This window comes from Oncorhynchus keta, chromosome 35 (genome assembly GCF_023373465.1).
Source record: "Oncorhynchus keta strain PuntledgeMale-10-30-2019 chromosome 35, Oket_V2, whole genome shotgun sequence".
Taxonomy (NCBI): domain Eukaryota; kingdom Metazoa; phylum Chordata; class Actinopteri; order Salmoniformes; family Salmonidae; genus Oncorhynchus; species Oncorhynchus keta.
Window position 1 is genome coordinate 2998309 of NC_068455.1, and position 27861 is coordinate 3026169.

Here is a 27861-nt window from a genome sequence, read left to right on the forward strand (position 1 = left end):
AGAGCCACTTGATATGAACTGGGACCCAACAGGGCCATATAGTAGGCTTGATATAAACTGGGACCCAACAGGGCCATATAGTAGGCTTGATATAAACTGGGACCCAACAGGGCCATATAGTAGGCTTGATATAAACTGGGACCCAACAGGGCCATATAGTAGGCTTGATGTAAACTGGGACCCAACAGGGCCATATAGTAGGCTTGAAATAAACTGGGACCCAACAGGGCCATATAGTAGGCTTGATATAAACTGGGACCCAACAGGGCCATATAGTAGGCTTGATATAAACTGGGACCCAACAGGGCCATATAGTAGGCTTGATATAAACTGGGACCCAACAGGGCCATATAGTAGGCTTGATATAACCTGGGACCCAACAGGGCCATATAGTAGGCTTGATATAAACTGGGACCCAACATGGCCATATAGTAGGCTTGATATAAACTGGGACCCAACAGGGCCATATACAGGCAGCTTCTGAAACAAGCTCCTTGTTCCTGAACTGTCATAATTTTCTCCCGCAGTGTAATCATTAATATGTTTTATAAATAGCTGGTGCTGTTTGTTGTAGTGATTAATATGTTTGATAAATAACCAACACTTTTTGGTGTAATGGTAGACAGGGTATTTCCAGTTAGTGTGCTTCCTTCCGTATGATGACATTGAAAACAGAGTCAGATGGATAGGTAATGCTGATTTTAATAAGATTTAAACATGATTGATTGACATGATTGATTGATTTGTGTATATTTAGAATCTTGTTCATTTCTAGTCATCGTTGGTCTGCAGTAGAATCTTGTTCATTTCTAGTCATCGTTGGTCTGCAGTAGAATCTTGTTCATTTCCAGTCATCGTTGGTCTGCAGTAGAATCTTGTTCCCAAGGTTTATGGTCTGATCCGCCTTCCAGTTTCTATAAAGTAGATTTCAATTTTACTTCCTGTATCATAATCACATTATTGATTCATTCAATGATTGATTGATCTAAAGAATGGACATCATGAAGATGTGAAATAACCAAAAGAATACTAATTCCATACACCGATCTAGGAAATATTTCCCTCATCCTCCAGCTTTAATAGAATCTTGTCCCGCAGGTACAAGGCTCGTTCCTCCTCTCTGTCTCTGTAGAAGGACGAGCAGATCTTCCTCCTGATCCTCCTGGAGAACACCTGACATAATAACATCGTAATATGATACATGGCATTTGCAGAAGCTTTTTATCCAAACGTTACGTAGAGTAGTAACGTTTTCAAATGGGTGGCAGCAAACAAAAGATCTACACAGGACCACCTCTCACCTCTCCCAGAATCATGACCAGGGCGGTGAGGAAGAGGGCTGCGGTGGTGGAGAGGACAGACGGGTCTGGGGGGGACAGGGGACGTACGCAGTCCGGGGGCAACAGCAGGATCCTGTAGCAATACTCTTTGTTCATTTCCCTCACAGGTTTATGGATAAAGCCAATGATTAGGGCTGTAATCTAAAAACAGAGACAGAGGGTGGAGCTTTGTGGATGGTAATACAGCTGATACTGTTGATACGGGTAACGTAACCAGGTAACGTAACCGGGTAACGTAACCATGTAACGTAACCGGGCAACGTAACCATGTAACGTAACCGGGTAGCGTAACCGGGTAACGTAACCAGGTAACGAAACCGGGTAACGAAACCGGGTAATGTAACCGGGTAACGTAACCAGGTAACGTAACCAGATAATCTAACCAGGTAACGTAACCAGATAATCTAACCAGGTAGTGTAACCAGGTAACGTAATCAGGTAATCTAACCAGGTAACGTAACCAGATAATCTAACCAGGTAGTGTAACCAGGTAACGTAACCAGGTAATCTAACCAGGTAACGTAACCAGATAATCTAACCAGGTAGTGTAACCAGGTAACGTAACCAGGTAACGTAACCAGATAATCTAACCAGGTAGTGTAACCAGGTAATCTAACCAGGTAGTGTAACCAGGTAACGTAACCAGGTAACGTAACCAGATAATCTAACCAGGTAGTTTAACCAGGTAATCTAACCAGGTAGTGTAACCAGGTAACGTAACCAGATAATCTAACCAGGAAGTGTAACCAGGTAACGTAACCAGGTAACGTAACCAGATAATCTAACCAGGAAGTGTAACCAGGTAACGTAACCAGGTGACGTAACCAGATAATCTAACCAGGTAGTGTAACCAGATAATCTAACCAGGTAACGTAACCAGGTAACGTAACCAGATAATCTAACCAGGTAGTGTAACCAGGTAATGTAACCAGATAATCTAAACAGGTAACATAACCAGATAATCTAACCAGGTAACGTAACCAGATAATCTAACCAGGTAGTGTAACCAGGTAATCTAACCAGGTAACGTAACCAGGTAATCTAACCAGGTAACGTAACCAGGTAGTGTAACCAGGTAATGTAACCAGGTAACGTAACCAGATAATCTAACCAGGTAATGTAACCAGGTAGTGTAACCAGGTAACGTAACCAGGTAACGTAACCAGGTAACGTAACAAGATAATGTAACCAGATAATCTAACCAGGTAGTGTAACCAGGTATCGTAACCAGGTAACGTAACTAGGTAACGTAACCAGATAATCTAACCAGGTAGTGTAACCAGGTAATCTAACCAGGTAATGTAACCAGGTAATCTAACCAGGTAACCTAACCAGGTAATCTAACCAGGTAATCTAACCAGGTAACGAAACCAGATAATCTAACCAGGTAGTGTAACCAGGTAAAGTAACCAGGTAATCTAACCAGGTAACGTAACCAGGTAACATAACCAGGTAATGTAACCAGGTAAAGTAACCAGGTAACGTAACCAGATAATCTAACCAGGTAGTGTAACCAGGTAACGTAACCATGTAACGTAACCATGTAACGTAACCAGGTAACGTAACCATGTAACGTAACCAGGTAACGTAACCAGGTAACGTAACCAGATAATCAAACTGGGTAGTGTAACCAGGTAACGTAACCAGGTAACGTAACCAGATAATCTAACCAGGTAGTGTAACCAGGTAATGTAACCAGGTAGTGTAACCAGGTAATGTAACCAGATAATCTAACCAGGTAACGTAACCAGATAATCTAACCAGGTAACGTAACCAGGTAACGTAACCAGGTAATGTAACCAGGTTATCTAACCAGGTAACCTAACCAGGTAATCTAACCAGGTAATCTAACCAGGTAACGAAACCAGATAATCTAACCAGGTAACGTAACCAGGTAACGTAACCAGGTAACGTAACCAGATAATCTAACCAGGTAGTGTAACCAGGTAACGTAACCATGTAACGTAACCATGTAACGTAACCGGGTAACGTAACCAGGTAAAGTAACCAGGTAACGTAATAATAATATATGCCATTTAGCTGACGCTTTTATCCAAAGCGACTTACAGACATGTGTGCATACATTCTACGTATGGGTGGTCCCGGGAATCGAACCCACTACCCTGGCGTTACAAGCGCCATGCTCTACCAACTGAGCCACAGAAGGACCACAATCTAACCAGGTAGTGTAACCAGGTAACGTAACCAGGTAATCTAACCAGGTAATGTAACCAGATAATCTAACCAGGTAGTGTAACCAGAATCTAACCAGGTAGTGTAACCAGGTAACGTAACCAGGTAACATAACCAGATAATCTAACCAGGTAACGTAACCAGATAATCTAACCAGGTAGTGTAACCAGGTAACGTAACCAGGTAACGTAAACAGGTAACGTAACCAGGTAACGTAACCAGATAATCCAACTAGGTAGTGTAACCAGGTAATCTAACCAGGTATCGTAACCAGGTAGTGTAACCAGATAATCTAACCAGGTAACGTAACCAGGTAACGTAACCAGGTAACGTAACCAGGTAATCTAACCAGGTAACGTAACCAGATAATCTAACCAGGTAGTGTAACCAGGTAACGTAACCAGGTAGTGTAACCAGGTAACGTAACCAGGTAACGTAACCAGATAATCTAACCAGGTAGTGTAACCAGGTTATCTAACCAGGTAACGTAACCAGGTAGTGTAACCAGGTAACGTAACCAGGTAACGTAACCAGGTAACGTAACCAGGTAACGTAACCAGGTAACGTAACCAGATAATCTAACCAGGTAACGTAACCAGGTAATCTAACCAGGTAGTGTAACCAGGTATTGTAACCAGGTAATGTAATCAGGTAACGTAACCAGGTAATGTAACCAGGTAACGTAACCAGATAATCTAACCAGGTAATGTAATCAGGTAACGTAACCAGGTAACGTAACCAGGTAACGTAACCAGATAATCTAACCAGGTAACGTAACCAGATAATCTAACCAGGTAGTGTAACCAGGTAATGTAATCAGGTAACGTAACCAGGTCACGTAACCAGGTAACGTAACCAGATAATCTAACCAGGTAGTGTAACCAGGTAATCTAACCAGGTAACGTAACCAGATAATCTAACCAGGTAGTGTAACCAGAATCTAACCAGGTAGTGTAACCAGGTAACGTAACCAGGTAACATAACCAGATAATCTAACCAGGTAACGTAACCAGATAATCTAACCAGGTAGTGTAACCAGGTAACGTAACCAGGTAACGTAAACAGGTAACGTAACCAGGTAACGTAACCAGATAATCTAACCAGGTAGTGTAACCAGGTAATCTAACCAGGTAACGTAACCAGGTAACGTAACCAGATAATCTAACCAGGTAACGTAACCAGGTAACGTAACCAGATAATCTAACCAGGTAATCTAACCAGGTAATCTAACCAGGTAACGTAACCAGATAATCTAACCAGGTAACGTAACCAGGTAACGTAACCAGATAATCTAACCAGGTAACGTAACCAGATAATCTAACCAGGTAACGTAACCAGGTAACGTAACCAGATAATCTAACCAGGTAATCTAACCAGGTAACATAACCAGATAGTCTAACCAGGTAATGTAACCAGGTAGTGTAACCAGATAATCTAACCAGGTAACGTAACCAGGTAGTGTAACCAGATAATCTAACCAGGTAGTGTAACCAGATAATCTAACCAGGTAACGTAACCAGGTAACGTAACCAGATAATCTAACCAGGTAACGTAACCAGGTAATCTAACCAGGAAACGTAACCAGATAATCTAACCAGGTAAGGTAACCAGGTAACGTAACCAGATAATCTAACCAGATAACGTAACCAGATAATCTAACCAGGTAACATAACCAGATAATCTAACCAGGTAGTGTAACCAGGTAATCTAACCAGGTAATCTAACCAGGTAACGTAACCAGGTAATCTAACCAGGTATATATAATATATACATACACGGGGTACCAGTACAGAGTCAATGAGTAACTATATATATAATATATAGACAGGGTACCAGAGTCAATGAGTAACGGCAGATTTTCCACTCGTCACCGGATCCTCGTCGGATGTCTGGAGTAAATCCTTCACGTCCGACTCATGAAAGAAAAGTCTTTGTTGAATATACTAACCGTCACACGGAGTGAGATGGTAGTTTTCACCTCAGGAATGTCCTGTGCCCAGCTCAGAGACGTCTGCAGGACAGAGTAGATGAGGTGGTCGAACCCTAGGACCAGGGCACATACCAGGCAGTAGAAGCCCAGGATGGTGCCTCCCCACAGGCATCGTCTTAGCTCCCTCTGTGTCATCCTCCAGCCCCTGGTCCTCACCAGCCTCTTTCTGTAATCAATCAATCAAATGTACTTTATAAATTCCTTTTTACAGTAGTTGGCACAAAGTGCTCTACAGATACCCAGCCTGGATCTGAAGAGACCTACAGGTTTCCCACCTGTAGGCCTCTGGGAGCTCCTCCACCCCGCGGGCCCTCAGTAACTCCTGTAGCTGGTGTGTCTGACACACATTGTCGTGCTTTAGGTCTGTGAGATACCTGAGGAAAAGAAGAGAACTCCTCGTCTAAACATATGAAAAGGGAGCCTGGAACCAAAACTCCATCACATCAAATGTATTTTATAAATCCTTTTTCCGTCAGCAGTACACAGATACCCACCCTAAAGAGCAAGCCTCCCTAGAAGAAGGGGACCTACAGTAGTTAGGCAGGAACCTAGAAATAAACCTAGAGAGGAACTCAGAGGGGTGTCCTCTTCAGCTGTATTGGATAGATTACCTGACCAGGTAACTGGCAGAACTCCCCAGCAGCAGCATGATGAAGGAGGAGGCGATGACCTTCTGGGCTACGTGACCTGTGACCTCCAGAGTATCCTGTGTAAGGGAGTTAAGAATTTGCCTTAAGCTGAAAATCTGGTGCCATCGAAAATATTAATTTGTTTGGTGTCACAACTGATTGGTATGTTTTTTCAAAGAGGGCGGTGGAGTTCGCGATCAGACTGATGAAGTGAAGCTGTTAGCAACACACTGATGATGTTGGTTTCACCTGAAGCAGAATTGCGTTATTGAAAACAAAGGCTGTTGCTTGTGTTCAAATAGCGTCAGGATTTTTTTTTTTTTTTTTTGCAAACTACGACAATAACCCTTTCCTAAACTCAACCTAATTCTCCTAACCTGCTATGTTAATTATTCTAACCTTCTGATTGAGTTCTCCTAACCTGCTATAAAAAGTTACGTCTGCCGTACTCCCCATCTAGTCAAAACCGGCAGGCCTGCCCCGCAGAACAACGTGAGTTTCCAATAACACGATACACCTCACCTGCATGGCTTTGAACTCAGCCTTCAGTCTGGCCGAGGCGTTTCTGATACCCATCTTCATCTCCTCCACATCCACTTTCTGCTCCATCTGCAAGAACCGGTCGCTGTTCACAATTCTCGGTATGCTTCCGATGAAATTCTTCATGTCGTGTAGGGCGTTGTTTACTTGACTGGTGGAGGCCAGGATTCTCTCTGCGGTGCTGTGGGAACCATTTCAAAGTGTGTTACATGGAGTCACATTTATTTATTTTCCATGATATAAGACACACTTTTTTTCCATACAGCTGGTTCTTTAAGAGTTTAGTCTGTTAGTCTGTTTAGCTTCTTGATTAAATAACATCTCTCCTTCATGCTTCATGGGATAGTGGGGTAAGTTCAGCACAGGCGGTTGGTGGCACCTTAATTGAGGAGGATGGGCTCGTGCGAATGGCTGGAGCCAAAAGGCCAAAGGCTAAGTTGAGTTAATGGCCACTATATCCATACAAATAATGATTACATGTTCTCCGTTTTTAATGCGTAATATGTAGCATTCTTGCAATGAGTCATGAATTTGAACTTGCCAACAAATTGGTCAAGAAATGGTGAGTGATGTTGAACAGAGAGATCTGCCTTCGGAAAGTATTCAGAACCCTTTTCCCACATTTTATATTATTATATAATATAAATATAATATGGTTACAGACATATTCTAACATTGATCATATCATTTTCCCCCTCGTCTACACACAATACTGCATAATAAGAAAGCAAAAACAGGATTTTATTAAAATAAGAAACTGAAGTATCACATTTACATAAGTATTCAGACCTTTTACTCAGTACTTATTAGTATTTTTTTTAACCTTTATTTAACTAGTCCGTTAAAGAACAAATTCTTATTTACAATGACGGCCCTACACCGTCCAAACCCAGACGATGCTGGGCCAATTGTGCACCTCCATATGGGGCTCCCAATCCCGTCCGGTTGTGATACAGCCTGGATACAAACCAGGGTGGCTGTAGTGACGCCTCTAGCACTGAGACGCAGTGCCTTAGACCAAAGCACTTTTGGCAGCAATTACAGCCTTGAGTCTTCTTGGGTATGACGCTACAAGCTTGGCACACCTGTATTTGGGGAGTTTCTCCCATTCTTCTCTGCAGATTCTCTCAAGCTCATTCAGGTTGGATGGTGAGCGTTGCTGCACAGCTATTTCCAGGTCTCTTTAAGAGATGTTCGATCGGGTTCAAGTCTGGGCTCTGGCGAGGCCAGTCAAGGACGTTCAGATTCTTGTCCCAAAGCCACTCATACGTTGTCTTGGCTGTGTGCTTAGGGTCGTTGTCCTGTTCGAAGGTGAACCTTCGCCCCAGTCTGAGGTCCTGAGCGCTCTGGAGCAGGTTGTCATTAAGGATCTCTCTGTGCTTTGCTCCGTTCATCTTTGCCTTGATCCTGACTAGTCTCCCAGTCCCTGCCGCTGAAAGACATCCCAACAGCATGATGCTGCCACCACCATGCTTCACCGTAGGGATGGTGCCTGGTTTCCTCCAGACGTGACGTTTCATATTCAGGCCAAAGAGTTCAATCTTGGTTTCATCAGACCAGAGAATCATGTTTCTCAAGGTCTGAGAGTCTTTAGGTGCCTTTTGGAAAACTCCAAGCGGGCTGTCATGTGCCTTTTACTGAGGAGTGGCTTCCGTCTGGCCACTCTACCATAAAGACCTGATTGGTGGAGTGCTGCAGAGATGGTTGTCCTTCTGGAAGCTTCTCCCGTTTTTAATTGTTACTTATTTTGTTTATTTTACCTTTATTTAACTAGGCAAGTCAGTTAAGAAGAAATTCTTATTTACAATGACAGCCTAGAAACAATGGGTTAACTGGTCTAGGAACAGTGGGTTAACTGGTCTAGGAACAATGGGTTAACTGGTCTCGGAACAATGGGTTAACTGGTCTCGGAACAATGGGTTAACTGGTCTAGGAACAGTGGGTTAACTGGTCTAGGAACAATGGGTTAACTGGTCTAGGAACAATGGGTTAACTGGTCTCGGAACAATGGGTTAACTGGTCTAGGAACAGTGGGTTAACTGGTCTAGGAACAATGGGTTAACTGGTCTAGGAACAATGGGTTAACTGGTCTAGGAACAGTAGGTTAACTGGTCTAGGAACAATGGGTTAACTGGTCTAGGAACAGGGGGTTAACTGGTCTAGGAACAGTGGGTTAACTGGTCTAGGAACAATGACGGCCTACCAAAAGACAAGTCATCCTGCATGGACGTAGCTGGGATAAAAAATAAATTATTGTACAACACACACATCACGACAAGAGAGACAGCACAACACTACATAAAGAGAGACCTAAGACAACAACATAGCATGGCAGCAACACATGACAACACAGCATGGTAGCAACACCACATAACAACAATATGGTAGCAACACAACATGGTAGCAGCACAAAACATGGTACAAATGTTATTGGTCACAGACAACAGCACAAAGGGCAAGAAGGTAGAGACGACAATACATCACGCAAAGAAGCCACAACTGTCAGTAAGAGTGTCCATGATTGAGTCTTTGAATGAAGAGAAAATTGTCCAGTTTGAGTGTTTGTTGCAGCTCATTCCAGTCGCTAGCTGCAGCGAACTGAAAAGAGGAGCGACCCAGGGATGTGTGAGCTTTGGGGACCTTTAACAGAATGTGACTGGCAGAACAGGTGTTGTATATGGAGGATGAGGGCTGCAGTAGATATCTCAGATAGGGGGGAGTGAGGCCTAAGAGGGTTTTATAAATAAGCATCAACCAGTGGGTCTTGCGTCAGCTATACAGAGATGACCAGTTTACAGAGGAGTACAGAGCGCAGTGATGTGTCCTATAAGGAGCATTGGTGGAAAATCTGATGGCCGAATGGTAAAGAACATCTATAAATTAGGTCTCCGTAATCTAGCATGGGTAGGATGGTCATCTGAATCAGGGTTAGTTTGGCAGCTGGGGTGAAAGACGAGTGATTACGATAGAGGAAGTCTAGATTTAACCTTAGCCTGCAGTTGTTGTATGTGCTGAGAGAAGGACAGTGTACCGTCTAGCCATACTCCCACGTACTTGTATGAGGTGACTACCTCAAACTCTAAACCCTCAGAGGTAGTAATCACAGCAGTGGGGAGAGGGACATTCTTCTTACCGAACCACATGACCTTTGTTTTGGAGGTGTTCAGAATAAGGTTAAGGGCAGAGAAAGCTTGTTGGACACTAAGAAAGCTTTGATGTAGAGCGTTTTACGCAACTGATTGGCTCAAACGCACAAGGAAATAAATTCCTCAAATTAACTTTTCAGAAGGCCCACTTGTTTATTGAAATGCATTCCAGGTGACTACCTCATGAAGCTGGTTGGGAGAATGCCAAGAGTGGGCAAAGCTGTCATCAAGGCAAAGGATGGCAATTTGAAGAATCTCAAATATAAAATATATTTTGATTTGTTTAACACTTTTTTTTGCTATGTGTTATTTCATAGTTTTAATGTCTTCACTATTATTCTACAATGTAGAAAATAGTACAAATAAAGAAAAACCCTTGAATGAGTAGGTGTGTCCGAACTGTTGACTGATAGTGTATATAAATACCATAAGTACAGAAATGGTTTGCTCAGTGGGAAATTAATATCCAACTTGTTAGTGACAACTGTGTGGAGTTTGGCATTTGTGACAGCAAAACATGTAACCCATTATATCCACATGTTTGTGAGAGTCTTCATAGCTTTTAATAATTTCAAACCATTCGGACGTTTTTTTTATTAAAAAAAGACCTGGCCCGTGCCTCTCCCCTTGTCTCACAAAACACTGTTATATCTAAAGCCCTCGTTAATCACACAGCCTAGTTGACCTGGCCCGTGCCTCTCCCCTTGTCTCACAAAACACTATCTAAAGCCCTCGTTAATCACACAGCCTAGTTGACCTGGCCCGTGCCTCTCCCCTTGTCTCACAAAACACTATCTAAAGCCCTCGTTAATCACACAGCCTAGTTGACCTGGCCCGTGCCTCTTCCCTTGTCTCACAAAACACTGTTATATCTAAAGCCCTCGTTAATCACACAGCCTAGTTGACCTGGCCCGTGCCTCTCCCCTTGTCTCACAAAACACTATCTAAAGCCCTCGTTAATCACACAGCCTAGTTGACCTGGCCCGTGCCTCTCCCCTTGTCTCACAAAACACTATCTAAAGCCCTCGTTAATCACACAGCCTAGTTGACCTGGCCCGTGCCTCTCCCCTTGTCTCACAAAACACTGTTATATCTAAAGCCCTCGTTAATCACACAGCCTAGTTGACCTGGCCCGTGCCTCTCCCCTTGTCTCACAAAACACTGTTATATCTAAAGCCCTCGTTAATCACACAGCCTAGTTGACCTGGCCCGTGCCTCTCCCCTTGTCTCACAAAACACTATCTAAAGCCCTCGTTAATCACACAGCCTAGTTGACCTGGCACGTGCCTCTCCCCTTGTCTCACAAAACACTATCTAAAGCCCTCGTTAATCACACAGCCTAGTTGACCTGGCCCGTGCCTCTTCCCTTGTCTCACAAAACACTGTTATATCTAAAGCCCTCATTAATCACACAGCCTAGTTGACCTGGACCGTGCCTCTCCCCTTGTCTCACAAAACACTATCTAAAGCCCTCGTTAATCACACAGCCTAGTTGACCTGGCCCGTGCCTCTCCCCTTGTCTCACAAAACACTATCTAAAGCCCTCGTTAATCACACAGCCTAGTTGACCTGGCCCGTGCCTCTCCCCTTGTCTCACAAAACACTGTTATATCTAAAGCCCTCGTTAATCACACAGCCTAGTTGACCTGGCCCGTGCCTCTCCCCTTGTCTCACAAAACACTGTTATATCTAAAGCCCTCGTTAATCACACAGCCTAGTTGACCTGGACCGTGCCTCTCCCCTTTTCTCACAAAACACTATCTAAAGCCCTCGTTAATCACACAGCCTAGTTGACCTGGCCCGTGCCCTCCCCTTGTCTCACAAAACACTATCTAAAGCCCTCGTTAATCACACAGCCTAGTTGACCTGGCCCGTGCCTCTCCCCTTGTCTCACAAAACACTATCTAAAGCCCTCATTAATCACACAGCCTAGTTGACCTGGCCCGTGCCTCTCCCCTTGTCTCACAAAACACTGTTATATCTAAAGCCCTCGTTAATCACACAGCCTAGTTGACCTGGACCGTGCCTCTCCCCTTGTCTCACAAAACACTATCTAATGCCCTCGTTAATCACACAGCCTAGTTGACCTGGCCCGCGCCTCTCCCCTTGTCTCACAAAACACTGTTATATCTAAAGCCCTCGTTAATCACACAGCCTAGTTGACCTGGCCCGTGCCTCTCCCCTTGTCTCACAAAACACTATCTAAAGCCCTCATTAATCACACAGCCTAGTTGACCTGGCCCGTGCCTCTCCCCTTGTCTCACAAAACACTATCTAAAGCCCTCGTTAATCACACAGCCTAGTTGACCTGGCCCGTGCCTCTTCGGGTCCCCCTTGTAAAACACTATCTAAAGCCCTCGTTAATCACACAGCCTAGTTGACCTGGCCCGTGCCTCTCCCCTTGTCTCACAAAACACTGTTATATCTAAAGCCCTCATTAATCACACAGCCAAGTTGACCTGGCCCGTGCCTCTTCCCTTGTCTCACAAAACACTGTTATATCTAAAGCCCTCGTTAATCACACAGCCTAGTTGACCTGGCCCGTGCCTCTTCCCTTGTCTCACAAAACACTGTTATATCTAAAGCCCTCGTTAATCACACAGCCTAGTTGACCTGGCCCGTGCCTCTCCCCTTGTCTCACAAAACACTGTTATATCTAAAGCCCTCATTAATCACACAGCCTAGTTGACCTGGCCCGTGCCTCTCCCCTTGTCTCACAAAACACTATCTAAAGCCCTCGTTAATCACACAGCCTAGTTGACCTGGCCCGTGCCTCTTCCCTTGTCTCACAAAACACTATCTAAAGCCCTCGTTAATCACACAGCCTAGTTGACCTGGCCCGTGCCTCTCCCCTTGTCTCACAAAACACTATCTAAAGCCCTCGTTAATCACACAGCCTAGTTGACCTGGCCCGTGCCTCTTCCCTTGTCTCACAAAACACTGTTATATCTAAAGCCCTCATTAATCACACAGCCTAGTTGACCTGGACCGTGCCTCTCCCCTTGTCTCACAAAACACTATCTAAAGCCCTCGTTAATCACACAGCCTAGTTGACCTGGCCCGTGCCTCTCCCCTTGTCTCACAAAACACTATCTAAAGCCCTCGTTAATCACACAGCCTAGTTGACCTGGCCCGTGCCTCTCCCCTTGTCTCACAAAACACTGTTATATCTAAAGCCCTCGTTAATCACACAGCCTAGTTGACCTGGCCCGTGCCTCTCCCCTTGTCTCACAAAACACTGTTATATCTAAAGCCCTCGTTAATCACACAGCCTAGTTGACCTGGACCGTGCCTCTCCCCTTGTCTCACAAAACACTATCTAAAGCCCTCGTTAATCACACAGCCTAGTTGACCTGGCCCGTGCCTCTCCCCTTGTCTCACAAAACACTATCTAAAGCCCTCGTTAATCACACAGCCTAGTTGACCTGGTCCGTGCCTCTCCCCTTGTCTCACAAAACACTATCTAAAGCCCTCATTAATCACACAGCCTAGTTGACCTGGCCCGTGCCTCTCCCCTTGTCTCACAAAACACTGTTATATCTAAAGCCCTCGTTAATCACACAGCCTAGTTGACCTGGACCGTGCCTCTCCCCTTGTCTCACAAAACACTATCTAATGCCCTCGTTAATCACACAGCCTAGTTGACCTGGCCCGCGCCTCTCCCCTTGTCTCACAAAACACTGTTATATCTAAAGCCCTCGTTAATCACACAGCCTAGTTGACCTGGCCCGTGCCTCTCCCCTTGTCTCACAAAACACTATCTAAAGCCCTCATTAATCACACAGCCTAGTTGACCTGGCCCGTGCCTCTCCCCTTGTCTCACAAAACACTATCTAAAGCCCTCGTTAATCACACAGCCTAGTTGACCTGGCCCGTGCCTCTTCGGGTCCCCCTTGTAAAACACTATCTAAAGCCCTCGTTAATCACACAGCCTAGTTGACCTGGCCCGTGCCTCTCCCCTTGTCTCACAAAACACTGTTATATCTAAAGCCCTCATTAATCACACAGCCAAGTTGACCTGGCCCGTGCCTCTTCCCTTGTCTCACAAAACACTGTTATATCTAAAGCCCTCGTTAATCACACAGCCTAGTTGACCTGGCCCGTGCCTCTTCCCTTGTCTCACAAAACACTGTTATATCTAAAGCCCTCGTTAATCACACAGCCTAGTTGACCTGGCCCGTGCCTCTCCCCTTGTCTCACAAAACACTGTTATATCTAAAGCCCTCATTAATCACACAGCCTAGTTGACCTGGCCCGTGCCTCTCCCCTTGTCTCACAAAACACTATCTAAAGCCCTCGTTAATCACACAGCCTAGTTGACCTGGCCCGTGCCTCTTCCCTTGTCTCACAAAACACTATCTAAAGCCCTCGTTAATCACACAGCCTAGTTGACCTGGCCCGTGCCTCTCCCCTTGTCTCACAAAACACTATCTAAAGCCCTCGTTAATCACACAGCCTAGTTGACCTGGCCCGTGCCTCTTCCCTTGTCTCACAAAACACTGTTATATCTAAAGCCCTCATTAATCACACAGCCTAGTTGACCTGGACCGTGCCTCTCCCCTTGTCTCACAAAACACTATCTAAAGCCCTCGTTAATCACACAGCCTAGTTGACCTGGCCCGTGCCTCTCCCCTTGTCTCACAAAACACTATCTAAAGCCCTCGTTAATCACACAGCCTAGTTGACCTGGCCCGTGCCTCTCCCCTTGTCTCACAAAACACTGTTATATCTAAAGCCCTCGTTAATCACACAGCCTAGTTGACCTGGCCCGTGCCTCTCCCCTTGTCTCACAAAACACTGTTATATCTAAAGCCCTCGTTAATCACACAGCCTAGTTGACCTGGACCGTGCCTCTCCCCTTGTCTCACAAAACACTATCTAAAGCCCTCGTTAATCACACAGCCTAGTTGACCTGGCCCGTGCCTCTCCCCTTGTCTCACAAAACACTATCTAAAGCCCTCGTTAATCACACAGCCTAGTTGACCTGGCCCGTGCCTCTCCCCTTGTCTCACAAAACACTATCTAAAGCCCTCATTAATCACACAGCCTAGTTGACCTGGCCCGTGCCTCTCCCCTTGTCTCACAAAACACTGTTATATCTAAAGCCCTCGTTAATCACACAGCCTAGTTGACCTGGACCGTGCCTCTCCCCTTGTCTCACAAAACACTATCTAATGCCCTCGTTAATCACACAGCCTAGTTGACCTGGCCCGCGCCTCTCCCCTTGTCTCACAAAACACTGTTATATCTAAAGCCCTCGTTAATCACACAGCCTAGTTGACCTGGCCCGTGCCTCTCCCCTTGTCTCACAAAACACTATCTAAAGCCCTCATTAATCACACAGCCTAGTTGACCTGGCCCGTGCCTCTCCCCTTGTCTCACAAAACACTATCTAAAGCCCTCGTTAATCACACAGCCTAGTTGACCTGGCCCGTGCCTCTTCGGGTCCCCTTGTAAAACACTATCTAAAGCCCTCGTTAATCACACAGCCTAGTTGACCTGGCCCGTGCCTCTCCCCTTGTCTCACAAAACACTGTTATATCTAAAGCCCTCATTAATCACACAGCCAAGTTGACCTGGCCCGTGCCTCTTCCCTTGTCTCACAAAACACTGTTATATCTAAAGCCCTCGTTAATCACACAGCCTAGTTGACCTGGCCCGTGCCTCTTCCCTTGTCTCACAAAACACTGTTATATCTAAAGCCCTCGTTAATCACACAGCCTAGTTGACCTGGCCCGTGCCTCTCCCCTTGTCTCACAAAACACTGTTATATCTAAAGCCCTCATTAATCACACAGCCTAGTTGACCTGGCCCGTGCCTCTCCCCTTGTCTCACAAAACACTATCTAAAGCCCTCGTTAATCACACAGCCTAGTTGACCTGGCCCGTGCCTCTTCCCTTGTCTCACAAAACACTATCTAAAGCCCTCGTTAATCACACAGCCTAGTTGACCTGGCCCGTGCCTCTCCCCTTGTCTCACAAAACACTATCTAAAGCCCTCGTTAATCACACAGCCTAGTTGACCTGGCCCGTGCCTCTTCCCTTGTCTCACAAAACACTGTCTAAAGCCCTCGTTAATCACACAGCCTAGTTGACCTGGCCCGTGCCTCTTCCCTTGTCTCACAAAACACTGTCTAAAGCCCTCGTTAATCACACAGCCTAGTTGACCTGGCCCGTGCCTCTCCCCTTGTCTCACAAAACACTATCTAAAGCCCTCGTTAATCACACAGCCTAGTTGACCTGGCCCGTGCCTCTTCGGGTCCCCCTTGTCTCACAAAACACTGTCTAAAGCCCTCATTAATCACACAGCCTAGTTGACCTGGCCCGTGCCTCTCCCCTTGTCTCACAAAACACTATCTAAAGCCCTCGTTAATCACACAGCCTAGTTGACCTGGCCCGTGCCTCTTCGGGTCCCCCTTGTCTCACAAAACACGATCTAAAGCCCTCGTTAATCACACAGCCTAGTTGACCTGGCCCGTGCCTCTCCCCTTGTCTCACAAAACACTGTTATATCTAAAGCCCTCGTTAATCACACAGCCTAGTTGACCTGGCCCGTGCCTCTTCGGGTCCCCCTTGTCTCACAAAACACTATCTAAAGCCCTCGTTAATCACACAGCCTAGTTGACCTGGCCCGTGCCTCTTCGGGTCCCCCTTGTCTCACAAAACACTATCTAAAGCCCTCGTTAATCACACAGCCTAGTTGACCTGGCCCGTGCCTCTCCCCTTGTCTCACAAAACACTGTTATATCTAAAGCCCTCATTAATCACACAGCCTAGTTACTGTTATAACTGTTATATATATATATACCTAGTTGGCATCAATGGATGCAGAAGAAATCAACTAATCCAATGGTGCAAACCCAGAAGTCTGAAGTTCAAACGCACAACTCTTAATATGAACATTGGTAATTGTAGTCTTATAACTAAAATATGAACTCTGTAGTCCACAACACTTCCATTAATATGAACATTGGTAATTGTAGTCCTATAACTAAAATATGAACTCTGTAGTCCAAAACACTTCCATTAATATGAACATTGGTAATTGTAGTCCTATAACTAAAATATGAACTCTGTAGTCCACAACACTTCCATTAATATGAACATTGGTAATTGTAGTCCTATAACTAAAATATGAACTCTGTAGTCCACAACACTTCCATTAATATGAACATTGGTAATTGTAGTCCTATAACTAAAATATGAACTCTGTAGTCCACAACACTTCCATTAATATGAACATTGGTAATTGTAGTCCTATAACTAAAATATGAACTCTGTAGTCCACAACACTTCCATTAATATGAACATTGGTAATTGTAGTCCTATAACTAAAATATGAACTCTGTAGTCCACAACACTTCCATTAATATGAACATTGGTAATTGTAGTCCTATAACTAAAATATGAACTCTGTAGTCCACAACACTTCCATTAATATGAACATTGGTAATTGTAGTCCTATAACTAAAATATGAACTCTGTAGTCCACAACACTTCCATTAATATGAACATTGGTAATTGTAGTCCTATAACTAAAATATGAACTCTGTAGTCCACAACACTTCCATTAATATGAACATTGGTAATTGTAGTCCTATAACTAAAATATGAACTCTGTAGTCCACAACACTTCCATTAATATGAACATTGGTAATTGTAGTCCTATAACTAAAATATGAACTCTGTAGTCCACAACACTTCCATTAATATGAACATTGGTAATTGTAGTCCTATAACTAAAATATGAACTCTGTAGTCCACAACACTTCCATTAATATGAACATTGGTAATTGTAGTCCTATAACTAAAATATGAACTCTGTAGTCCACAACACTTACATTAATATGAACATTGGTAATTGTAGTCCTATAACTAAAATATGAACTCTGTAGTCCACAACACTTCCATTAATATGAACATTGGTAATTGTAGTCCTATAACTAAAATATGAACTCTGTAGTCCACAACACTTCCATTAATATGAACATTGGTAATTGTAGTCCTATAACTAAAATATGAACTCTGTAGTCCACAACACTTCCATTAATATGAACATTGGTAATTGTAGTCCTATAACTAAAATATGAACTCTGTAGTCCACAACACTTCCATTAATATGAACATTGGTAATTGTAGTCTTATAACTAAAATATGAACTCTGTAGTCCACAACACTTCCATTAATATGAACATTGGTAATTGTAGTCCTATAACTAAAATATGAACTCTGTAGTCCACAACACTTCCATTAATATGAACATTGGTAATTGTAGTCCTATAACTAAAATATGAACTCTGTAGTCCACAACACTTCCATTAATATGAACATTGGTAATTGTAGTCCTATAACTAAAATATGAACTCTGTAGTCCACAACACTTCCATTAATATGAACATTGGTAATTGTAGTCCTATAACTAAAATATGAACTCTGTAGTCCACAACACTTCCATTAATATGAACATTGGTAATTGTAGTCCTATAACTAAAATATGAACTCTGTAGTCCACAACACTTCCATTAATATGAACATTGGTAATTGTAGTCCTATAACTAAAATATGTAGTCAGTCAGGTCCTTTCTCATCCAATGGGTAGTGAGACGGAGACGAGGAAAGATAGGATGCAAGAAGTATGCAAATGAGATATTCCAAATGAGAAGGCAACACGCCTCCCAGGGGTGAGTCCCGAATGTGCATGGAGCTGGGAGGGCTACCACGGGCCAATGGCAACGCAGCTGTGGGAGGAGCACTTGATCATATCAACAGAGGGGCTCACCTGTGGGAGGAGCACTTGTTCATATCAACAGAGGGGCTCACCTGTGGGAGGAGCACTTGTTCATATCAACAGAGGGGCTCACCTGTGGGAGGAGCACTTGATCATGTCAACAGAGGGGCTCACCTGTGGGAGGAGCACTTGATCATATCAACGGAGCGGCTCAAGTTCCTGGTCATGTTGGGGATGCAGCTGGTCACCACAATAACCAGGGCGGTGGAGATGAGGATCTTCCTGCCCTGTTTGTAGGGTTGCAGTGATGACACCAGGAAGTATCGCCGTACCAGGAAGTATCGCCGTACCAGGAAGTACCATGGCAAGGAAACAAAACATGAAGCTGGATTCAATATCGTGAGGAATTATGTGAATAGCCTTGTTCGAGCCACAACCAACAACGGCTCATAGGAGCCGGAACCACCGGTTCATAGGAGCAGGAACCACCGGTTCATAGGAGCAGGAACCACCGGCTCATAGGAGCAGGAACCACCGACTCATTGGAGCAGGAACCACCGGCTCATAGGAGCAGGAACCACCGGCTCATAGGAGCAGGAACCACCGGCTCATTGGAGCAGGAACCACCGGCTCATAGGAGCAGGAACCACCGGCTCATTGGAGCAGGAACCACCGGCTCATAGGAGCAGGAACCACCGGCTCATTGGAGCAGGAACCAACTGCTCATAGGAGCAGGAACCAACTGCTCATTGGAGCAGGAACCAACTGCTCATAGGAGCAGGAACCAACTGCTCATAGGAGCAGGAACCACCGGCTCATTGGAGCAGGAACCACCGGCTCATTGGAGCAGGAACCACCGGCTCATTGGAGCAGGAACCACCGGCTCATTGGAGCAGGAACCAACGGCTCATAGGAGCAGGAACCACCAGCTCATAGGAGCAGGAACCACCGACTCATTGGAGCAGGAACCACCGACTCATTGGAGCAGGAACCACCGGCTCATTGGAGCAGGAACCACCAGCTCATAGGAGCAGGAACCACCAGCTCATAGGAGCAGGAACCACCGGCTCATAGGAGCAGGAACCAACTGCTCATAGGAGCAGGAACCACCGGCTCATAGGAGGAGGAACCACCGGCTCATAGGAGCAGGAACCAACTGCTCATAGGAGCAGGAACCAACTGCTCATAGGAGGAGGAACCACCGGCTCATAGGAGCAGGAACCAACTGCTCATTGGAGCAGGAACCAACTGCTCATAGGAGCAGGAACCAACTGCTCATAGGAGCAGGAACCAACTGCTCATTGGAGCAGGAACCAACTGCTCATAGGAGCAGGAACCACCGGCTCATTGGAGCAGGAACCACCGGCTCATTGGAGCAGGAACCACCGGCTCATAGGAGCAGGAACCAACTGCTCATAGGAGCAGGAACCAACTGCTCATAGGAGGAGGAACCACCGGCTCATAGGAGCAGGAACCAACTGCTCATTGGAGCAGGAACCAACTGCTCATAGGAGCAGGAACCAACTGCTCATAGGAGCAGGAACCAACTGCTCATTGGAGCAGGAACCAACTGCTCATAGGAGCAGGAACCACCGGCTCATTGGAGCAGGAACCACCGGCTCATTGGAGCAGGAACCACCGGCTCATTGGAGCAGGAACCACCGGCTCATTGGAGGAGGAACCTAGACAGCTTGATGTTCCAGTACACCCCCTGGACATGACGCTAGACTATCACAGGCTCCTGATAAAGACAGTACTGCTATCAGAAACAATACTAGTCTATCACAGAGTCCTGATGAAGACAGTCCTACCATTAGAAACACTACTAGTCTATCACAGAGTCCTGATGAAGACAGTCCTACCATTAGAAACACTACTAGTCTATCACAGAGTCCTGATGAAGACAGTCCTACCATTAGAAACACTACTAGTCTATCACAGAGTCCTGATGAAGACAGTCCTACCATTAGAAACACTACTAGTCTATCACAGAGTCCTGATGAAGACAGTCCTACCATTAGAAACACTACTAGTCTATCACAGAGTCCTGATGAAGACAGTCCTACCATTAGAAACACTACTAGTCTATCACAGAGTCCTGATGAAGACAGTCCTACCATTAGAAACACTACTAGTCTATCACAGAGTCCTGATGAAGACAGTCCTACCATTAGAAACACTACTAGTCTATCACAGAGTCCTGATGAAGACAGTCCTACCATTAGAAACACTACTAGTCTATCACAGAGTCCTGATGAAGACAGTCCTACCATTAGAAACACTACTAGTCTATCACAGAGTCCTAATGAAGACAGTCCTACCATTAGAAACACTACTAGTCTATCACAGAGTCCTGATGAAGACAGTCCTACCATTAGAAACACTACTAGTCTATCACAGAGTCCTGATGAAGACAGTCCTACCATTAGAAACACTACTAGTCTATCACAGAATCCTGATGAAGACAGTCTTACCATTAAAAACACTACTAGTCTATCAGAGAGTCCTGATGAAGACAGTCCTACCATTAGAAACACTACTAGTCTATCAAAGAGTCCTGATGAAGACAGTCCTACCATTAGAAACTGTTGGATTCTAGCTTGAAATGTACTTATTCATGTTACCATACTAGAATGTATTGATTACTTCGCGTGTATAAGGAATGTATATGTTAGGGGTAAAGAGGAACTTTGGTGTGTGTAAAGTTACTGACCTCAAGTTACTGTGAGAGAAAAGGGGAACAGAGTACATGACCGCGAAGACAACACCGCAAAATTTAGGCAGTATATCGGGCAACAGATAACAGTTCTGAGAAATTACACCCCTAATCTCATCTTGACATATAAATAAATGCCTGTTCGATCATGTGCAAAAACAATCTTTGAGGCTGTATGACCCAGTGGGTTGAAAACGTTTCGTTTGAGCTTTTCCTTGTCGTCCTTAGCTTATGTTGTTCTGTTATGAGCCACATGTTTTATTTTCCAAGTGTTTGACATAAAGCAGGTTCTTAAAGGACTAAAGAGTTTAGTCTGCTTCGTACTTTCTTTCTTTTTTGCCATGAAATGTGAAACCCTAATTAAACCCTAATGTGAAACCCTAATGAAACCCTAATGTGAAACCCTAATATGAAACCCTAATATGAAACCCTAATGTGAAACCCTAATGTGAAACCCTAATGTGAAACCCTAATATGAAACCCTAATGTGAAACCCTAATGAAACCCTAATATGAAACCCTAATGAAACCCTAATGAAACCCTAATGTGAAACCCTAATGTGAAACCCTAATATGAAACCCTAATGTGAAACCCTAATGTGAAACCCTAATGAAACCCTAATATGAAACCCTAATGTGAAACCCCAATGAAACCCTAATGAAACCCTAATGTGAAACCCCAATGAAACCCGAATGAAACCCTAATGTGAAACCCTAATGTGAAACCCTAATATGAAACCCCAATGAAACCCTAATGAAACCCTAATGTGAAACCCTAATATGAAACCCTAATGTGAAACCCTAATGAAACCCTAATGTGAAACCCTAATGTGAAACCCTAATGTGAAACCCTAATGAAACCCTAATGTGAAACCCTAATGTGAAACCCTAATGAAACCCTAATGTGAAACCCTAATGTGAAACCCAATGAAACCCTAATGAAACCCTAATGTGAAACCCTAATGAAACCCTAATGTGAAACCCTAATGTGAAACCCTAATGAAACCCTAATGTGAAACCCTAATGAAACCCTAATGAAACCCTAATGAAACCCTAATGTGAAACCCCAATGAAACCCTAATATGAAACCCTAATGTGAAACCCTAATGTGAAACCCTAATATGAAACCCTAATGTGAAACCCTAATGTGAAACCCTAATATGAAACCCTAATGTGAAACCCCAATGAAACCCTAATGTGAAACCCTAATGAAACCCTAATGTGAAACCCTAATATGAAACCCTAATGTGAAACCCCAATGAAACCCTAATGAAACCCTAATATGAAACCCTAATGTGAAACCCCAATGAAACCCTAATGAAACCCTAATATGAAACCCTAATGTGAAACCCCAATGAAACCCTAATGAAACCCTAATATGAAACCCTAATGTGAAACCCTAATGTGAAACCCTAATATGAAACCCTAATGTGAAACCCCAATGAAACCCTAATATGAAACCCTAATGAAACCCTAATGTGAAACCCTAATGTGAAACCCTAATGTGAAACCCTAATGTGAAACCCTAATGAAACCCTAATGAAACCCTAATGAAAGCCTATTGAAACCTAATGTGAAACCCTAATGAAACCCGAATGAAACCCTAATGAAACCCTAATGTGAAACCCTAATTAAACCATATTTAAACCCTAATGTGAAACCCTAATGTGAAACCATAATGAAAGCCTAATGTGAAACCCTAATATGAAACCCTAATGAAACCCTAATATGAAACCCCAATGAAACCCTAATATGAAACCCTAATGTGAAACCCTAATGTGAAACCCTAATGTGAAACCATAATTAAAACCTAATGTGAAACCCCAATGAAACCTAATGAAACCCTAATGTGAAACCCTAATATAAAACCCTAATGTGAAACCCTAATGTGAAACCCTAATGTGAAACCCCAATGAAACCCTAATGAAACCCTAATGTGAAACCCTAATGAAACCCCAATGAAACCCTAATGAAACCCTAATGTGAAACCCTAATGTGAAACCCTAATGAAACCCTAATGTGAAACCCTAATGAAACCCTAATGTGAAACCCTAATGAAACCCTAATGTGAAACCCTAATGTGAAACCCTAATGAAACCCTAATGAAACCCTAATGTGAAACCCTAATGAAACCCTAATGTGAAACCCTAATGTGAAACCCTAATGAAACCCTAATGTGAAACCCTAATGTGAAACCCTAATGAAACCCTAATGAAACCCTAATGTGAAACCCCAATGAAACCCTAATATGAAACCCTAATGTGAAACCCCAATGAAACCCTAATGAAACCCTAATATGAAACCCTAATGTGAAACCCTAATGTGAAACCCTAATATGAAACCCTAATGTGAAACCCTAATGTGAAACCCTAATGAAACCCTAATGTGAAACCCTAATATGAAACCCTAATGTGAAACCCCAATGAAACCCTAATGAAACCCTAATATGAAACCCTAATGTGAAACCCCAATTAAACCCTAATTAAACCCTAATGTGAAACCCCAATGAAACCCTAATGAAACCCTAATATGAAACCCTAATGTGAAACCCTAATGTGAAACCCTAATATGAAACCCTAATGTGAAACCCCAATGAAACCCTAATATGAAACCCTAATGAAACCCTAATGTGAAACCCTAATGTGAAACCCTAATGTGAAACCCTAATGTGAAACCCTAATGTGAAACCCTAATGAAACCCTAATGAAACCCTAATGAAAGCCTATTGAAACCCTAATGTGAAACCCTAATGTGAAACCCTAATGAAACCCGAATGAAACCTAATGAAACCTAATGTGAAACCCTAATTAAACCATATTTAAACCCTAATGTGAAACCCTAATGTGAAACCATAATGAAAGCCTAATGTGAAACCCTAATATGAAACCCTAATGAAACCCTAATGTGAAACCCTAATGTGAAACCCTAATTAAACCATATTTAAACCCTAATGTGAAACCCTAATGTGAAACCATAATGAAACCCTAATGTGAAACCTAATATAAAACCTAATGTGAAACCCTAATGTGAAACCCCAATGAAACCCTAATGAAACCCTAATGTGAAACCCTAATGTGAAACCCTAATGAAACCCTAATGTGAAACCCTAATGTGAAACCCTAATGTGAAACCCTAATGAAACCCTAATGTGAAACCCTAATGTGAAACCCTAATGAAACCCTAATGAAACCCTAATGTGAAACCCTAATGAAACCCTAATGTGAAACCCTAATGTGAAACCCTAATGAAACCCTAATGTGAAACCCTAATGTGAAACCCTAATGAAACCCTAATGAAACCCTAATGTGAAACCCCAATGAAACCCTAATATGAAACCCTAATGTGAAACCCTAATGTGAAACCCTAATATGAAACCCTAATGTGAAACCCTAATGTGAAACCCTAATATGAAACCCTAATGTGAAACCCCAATGAAACCCTAATGTGAAACCCTAATGTGAAACCCTAATGAAACCCTAATATGAAACCCTAATATGAAACCCTAATGTGAAACCCCAATGAAACCCTAATGAAACCCTAATATGAAACCCTAATGTGAAACCCCAATGAAACCCTAATGAAACCCTAATATGAAACCCTAATGTGAAACCCTAATGTGAAACCCTAATGTGAAACCCTAATGTGAAACCCTAATGTGAAACCCTAATATGAAACCCTAATGTGAAACCCCAATGAAACCCTAATATGAAACCCTAATGAAACCCTAATGTGAAACCCTAATGTGAAACCCTAATGTGAAACCCTAATGTGAAACCCTAATGAAACCCTAATGAAACCCTAATGAAAGCCTATTGAAACCCTAATGTGAAACCCTAATGTGAAACCCTAATGAAACCCGAATGAAACCCTAATGAAACCCTAATGTGAAACCCTAATTAAACCATATTTAAACCCTAATGTGAAACCCTAATGTGAAACCATAATGAAAGCCTAATGTGAAACCCTAATATGAAACCCTAATGAAACCCTAATATGAAACCCCAATGAAACCCTAATATGAAACCCTAATGTGAAACCCTAATGTGAAACCCTAATGTGAAACCATAATTAAACCCTAATGTGAAACCCAATGAAACCCTAATGAAACCCTAATGTGAAACCCCCTAATGTGAAACCCTAATGTGAAACCCTAATGAAACCCTAATGTGAAACCCTAATGTGAAACCCTAATGAAACCCTAATGTGAAACCCTAATGTGAAACCCTAATGTGAAACCCTAATGAAACCCTAATGTGAAACCCTAATGTGAAACCCTAATGAAACCCTAATGAAACCCTAATGTGAAACCCTAATGAAACCCTAATGTGAAACCCTAATGTGAAACCCTAATGAAACCCTAATGAAACCCTAATGTGAAACCCCAATGAAACCCTAATATGAAACCCTAATGTGAAACCCCAATGAAACCCTAATGAAACCCTAATATGAAACCCTAATGTGAAACCCTAATGTGAAACCCTAATATGAAACCCTAATGTGAAACCCTAATATGAAACCCTAATGTGAAACCCTAATGTGAAACCCTAATATGAAACCCTAATGTGAAACCCCAATGAAACCCTAATGTGAAACCCTAATGTGAAACCCTAATGAAACCCTAATGTGAAACCCTAATATGAAACCCTAATGTGAAACCCCAATGAAACCCTAATGAAACCCTAATATGAAACCCTAATGTGAAACCCCAATTAAACCCTAATTAAACCCTAATGTGAAACCCCAATGAAACCCTAATGAAACCCTAATATGAAACCCTAATGTGAAACCCTAATGTGAAACCCTAATATGAAACCCTAATGTGAAACCCCAATGAAACCCTAATATGAAACCCTAATGAAACCCTAATGTGAAACCCTAATGAAACCCTAATATGAAACCCTAATGTGAAACCCCAATGAAACCCTAATATGAAACCCCAATGAAACCCTAATGTGAAACCCCAATGAAACCCTAATGTGAAACCCTAATGAAACCCTAATGTGAAACCCTAATGTGAAACCCTAATGAAACCCTAATGAAACCCTAATGAAAGCCTATTGAAACCCTAATGTGAAACCCTAATGTGAAACCCTAATGAAACCCGAATGAAACCCTAATGAAACCCTAATGTGAAACCCTAATTAAACCATATTTAAACCCTAATGTGAAACCCTAATGTGAAACCATAATGAAAGCCTAATGTGAAACCCTAATATGAAACCCTAATGAAACCCTAATATGAAACCCCAATGAAACCCTAATATGAAACCCTAATGTGAAACCCTAATGTGAAACCCTAATGTGAAACCATAATTAAACCCTAATGTGAAACCCCAATGAAACCCTAATGAAACCCTAATGTGAAACCCTAATATAAAACCCTAATGTGAAACCCTAATGTGAAACCCCAATGAAACCCTAATGAAACCCTAATGTGAAACCCTAATGTGAAACCCTAATGTGAAACCCTAATGAAACCCTAATGTGAAACCCTAATGTGAAACCCTAATGAAACCCTAATGTGAAACCCTAATGTGAAACCCTAATGAAACCCTAATGAAACCCTAATGTGAAACCCCAATGAAACCCTAATATGAAACCCTAATGTGAAACCCTAATGTGAAACCCTAATATGAAACCCTAATGTGAAACCCTAATGTGAAACCCTAATATGAAACCCTAATGTGAAACCCCAATGAAACCCTAATGTGAAACCCTAATGTGAAACCCTAATGAAACCCTAATGTGAAACCCTAATGTGAAACCCCAATGAAACCCTAATGAAACCCTAATATGAAACCCTAATGTGAAACCCCAATGAAACCCTAATGAAACCCTAATATGAAACCCTAATGTGAAACCCTAATGTGAAACCCTAATGTGAAACCCCAATGAAACCCTAATATGAAACCCTAATGAAACCCTAATGTGAAACCCTAATGTGAAACCCTAATGTGAAACCCTAATGTGAAACCCTAATGTGAAACCCTAATGAAACCCTAATGAAACCCTAATGAAAGCCTATTGAAACCCTAATGTGAAACCCTAATGTGAAACCCTAATGAAACCCGAATGAAACCCTAATGAAACCCTAATGTGAAACCCTAATTAAACCATATTTAAACCCTAATGTGAAACCCTAATGTGAAACCATAATGAAAGCCTAATGTGAAACCCTAATATGAAACCCTAATGAAACCCTAATATGAAACCCCAATGAAACCCTAATATGAAACCCTAATGAAACCCTAATGTGAAACCCTAATATGAAACCCTAATGTGAAACCCTAATGTGAAACCCTAATGTGAAACCATAATTAAACCCTAATGTGAAACCCCAATGAAACCCTAATGACAACTCTACCTGTTTGGTTCCCAGGGAGGGCACTGACATAGAGAGGACACAGCGGACGGGGTGGAGGAGGAGCAACAGCAGGACTACTATACAGCCCCAGGTACTGGACACCACCATTGAGGTAAAGGGCTGGTAGTTCAGACTGTAGACCATCCAGACGTGTAGAAGACCTCCTATCGCTGCACCGATGACGAGACAGAAACAGAAGAGGATGAAGACCTCTAAC

At 43.1% G+C, this 27861-nt stretch overlaps 1 protein-coding gene and 1 long non-coding RNA gene across 2 annotated transcripts; one reads left to right on the forward strand and one right to left on the reverse strand.

The window, feature by feature from the left end:
- Positions 1 to 730: 730 nt before the first annotated feature.
- LOC118382839 (osteoclast stimulatory transmembrane protein-like) lies at positions 731 to 27861 on the reverse strand. Its single transcript, XM_052495927.1, has 9 exons — positions 27645 to 27861; positions 18740 to 18852; positions 6675 to 6873; positions 6135 to 6229; positions 5799 to 5897; positions 5482 to 5689; positions 1302 to 1481; positions 1042 to 1173; positions 731 to 914 (listed from the first exon to the last, which is right to left on the reverse strand). Exons 1-8 carry the CDS (start codon positions 27786 to 27788, stop codon positions 1048 to 1050), a joined length of 1164 nt encoding a protein of 387 aa, XP_052351887.1. The 5' UTR covers positions 27789 to 27861; the 3' UTR covers positions 731 to 914; positions 1042 to 1047.
- On the forward strand, positions 1505 to 3723 carry LOC127915674 (uncharacterized). The gene is made up of 3 exons (XR_008091570.1): positions 1505 to 1908; positions 2039 to 2376; positions 3576 to 3723. It is a non-coding gene; the product is annotated as an uncharacterized LOC127915674 (long non-coding RNA).